Source organism: Vollenhovia emeryi, unplaced genomic scaffold (assembly GCF_000949405.1).
Source record: "Vollenhovia emeryi isolate VEMERY1.0 unplaced genomic scaffold, V.emery_V1.0 DF943584.1, whole genome shotgun sequence".
Classification (NCBI taxonomy): Eukaryota; Metazoa; Arthropoda; class Insecta; order Hymenoptera; family Formicidae; genus Vollenhovia; species Vollenhovia emeryi.
This window is the reverse complement of record NW_011962782.1, coordinates 1-2,967: the sequence shown is the minus strand read 5'-3', so window position 1 is coordinate 2,967 and position 2,967 is coordinate 1. Positions and strand designations below refer to the sequence as shown.

Here is a 2,967-nt window from a genome sequence, read left to right as displayed (position 1 = left end):
AAAGTTATAGATCATATCCCATTATGCCCCGCCGTTCCGTTATGCCCCGGGTTCCCCTATATCCTTTTCTACTTGTGATTTTTTTCTATTTGTGTCATATTATACTTGATAAACATTATAGGAGCAACATCCATTTGCACCATAAAAAGAACGACGGAGACAGTCGAGATGAAGAACTGCAAAGAAAAAATTAAAGAAAAATAATGTCTGAAATTTTACAGCTTTATGTAAGCTAAGTTTTCACATAAAAATATATGAATGTCTCTGGAAACTAACCTTACGAATAAAATCGTAGCCAAAGTAAAACATTCCCAATCCGCTAAACTTTAACGGTCGTAATATTATTTGCGAAGCAAATTGGGACATCTGTATCACATAATAAAGTGATTTTTAAATATTCTTAAATAAAAATTACTTAGAATTAAGAACGGTAATATAAAAGACTTTCTCACCTCTTCGCGTATTTCGGCAAAACATAGACGATTTATTAATTTATGGATAACGTCCTTGGTCTTTTGCGCCTGAAATAAAATAAAATTAATTATGTTTTTATATTTATAATAACTGTATTTGCCTTTAACCACGATCGATTTGATTTTTTTCATAAAGAAACTTTCAAATATTTCACGATTGAAAAAAATTTATCTTTGCAATGTTAATATTTATTTAGATTATTATTCAAAAGTTTTAATCTTTTAGACAGATAAAAGATTATGTCATGTAACGTTTCTACATGTAAAAATAATTTTCCCCAATTATTTCACCATTAAAAATATTTACCTTAGCGCTAACACTTTCGCATATATGATTCAATGATATTAGTTTCATTAAATATATGATAAACCACGTGTTAGTAGAAAGCAATATTTTTAGCGCTGTATCATCGTCATATATTTTTATTGGTTTTAATATTGCGTTGTAGTGAAGATTAAACATCCCGATTAGAATAACGAAATAGGACAGCATCTGCAGAGTTATTTGAATTCCAAAAAACCCATTTATATTGCGAGCTACTCGGCAGAGTTCCAAATGAAGATGCCTAGAAATTTATATAAATAAATACAAGTATTTTCAGACAAAATATTGATTTTTTAGATATTTTTCCTAGACAAATAACTACATATACATCGTTTATCTCTTGGATAAGCTGAATCTATATAAAAAGTTTTATTATGTCGTAAAACAATTTATTTATCTTTATTTATCTTTATCCATGAAATTTAACTTTATACCACGTTATTAATTTTTATATTACTAATAATTAGAAAACTTTCACAGATTTACAGATTTTGTTGATGTAGAATGGAATTTTAGCATAAATTTTTGACATAGGTATAGAATTGTTATAAATTAATACAGATACATCATAAATGAGATATTATAATACAGAGTGTTCCATTATAATTGTCCATCCCCAGAAACTTTTTTATTCGTGATTTAAAAAACTACTTTCAGACTAAAGTTATATGGTTTTAAAAGAAACACATGATTCCGATGTAAGTCATGTTGAAAATGTTATTTTCACAAAATTTTAAAGACAACTAATTTTTTAAATAGAATTTTATTTTCTCCTTGAGATAAAAGAGTTGTAGATCTCATCGAGATTATAATGAAACACTTTGTATAATAAATCAAACACATTTAGTTAATAAAATTTTTTTGGAGAAATTATTTTCTGCAATTTTTTTGTGCCACAGCATATATCAATTTACATTACGGTCCATAATATGTGCTTGCGACTCTCAACACTTCCGACACTGTTAACGACGAGACATCTTTTCCCTTTGTATCTAGGTCCATAGTTTTCCGTTTCTGATAGTTGCATAATACAGTTATTTATTTCATCCAATCTAGAACCGATGTGTCTGCAATTTAAAAGATATTTAGAAAAAAGAGTAATTAAATGCGTATTGGAATGAAAACGAATAAAAAATTAAGTTATTTATTATTCTCTTCCTATGTTTAAAAATATATTTATATTTTTAGAGAAGTTTCATAGAGAAACTTTATTGCAAACTCCAAAATCCGCATACGCAGACCGAAAAATACAGATTTCATGCATAACGACATGCAGAAATGCCTGTTTAAAGTAACATTAATAATGTAAAATTAAATCTATTATATGTACATTATTAATTACATTATATCCTACATTATATCCTACATTATTAATACATTTAATGCATTTAATTCAGGAAGTAAAAATTTTATCAGTTGGATATAGTAGGTATAATCTATAAAAATTCTCGTTGTAAAATAGTTGAAACAAAGTAAGATTTGCGAACCTTAGAAGAACCGTAAATATTATATCAACGATGGTATTAATACATGAACTATAATCCATAATAATAGGGATGATTATGGCTTTTATTTCATTATATGCCTCTATACACAATAAAGAATCAACAATGTATGCGGCGGATGTCATAACAATGAATACAATCAAGGCCCATTTTATCAAATTTTTCAATCTATGATAATCTTTTGGCATTCCAAGTTCTTCCAATGTATCGTTCACTAAATTGAGTTTTCTTATACATATGTGGAATTTCTAAGCAGCAAGAGAAAATATAGAACTTTAATATTCTTTCTTAAATAAATATACATAAGATACACTTGTAACAATGCATTTTATAGTAATGTGTAAACTGTAAAGCAGTGTGTATGGTAAAAATTTTATCAAAATTTTATTAAATTAGCTAATATACAATATATGTGTGTATACAAGGTGTCGGATTCTATTTGGACCACTCCAAAGATTATATATGTATTATTCTCCTACCACCAGAAAAACTTTTTCGGCGCGGTGTCATATGTCGCGCATTCGCTCGCTGCGCGCCGTTCGCCCGCTCACCGCTCCCCGCTCGCCGACGTCTCTCATCGATCGATGCGTGACTCCACCTCTCGCTATCGGATCTTGAGAGATGTCAACAGATACACCATTTTGCATGTCTGCCGAGTCCGGCC

At 29.1% G+C, this 2,967-nt stretch overlaps 1 protein-coding gene across 1 annotated transcript; it reads right to left on the bottom strand.

The window, feature by feature from the left end:
- Window positions 1–72: 72 nt before the first annotated feature.
- Window positions 73–2,700, bottom strand: LOC105565354 (putative gustatory receptor 28b; the record flags this gene model as incomplete). Its single annotated transcript, XM_012018478.1, has 6 exons — window positions 2,286–2,700; window positions 1,713–1,865; window positions 781–1,039; window positions 453–521; window positions 277–366; window positions 73–176 (listed from the first exon to the last, which is right to left on the bottom strand). Coding segments are annotated over exons 1-6 (881 nt in total), but the record flags the coding sequence as incomplete, so codon positions are not given.
- Between the last annotated feature and the right edge of the window lie 267 nt (window positions 2,701–2,967).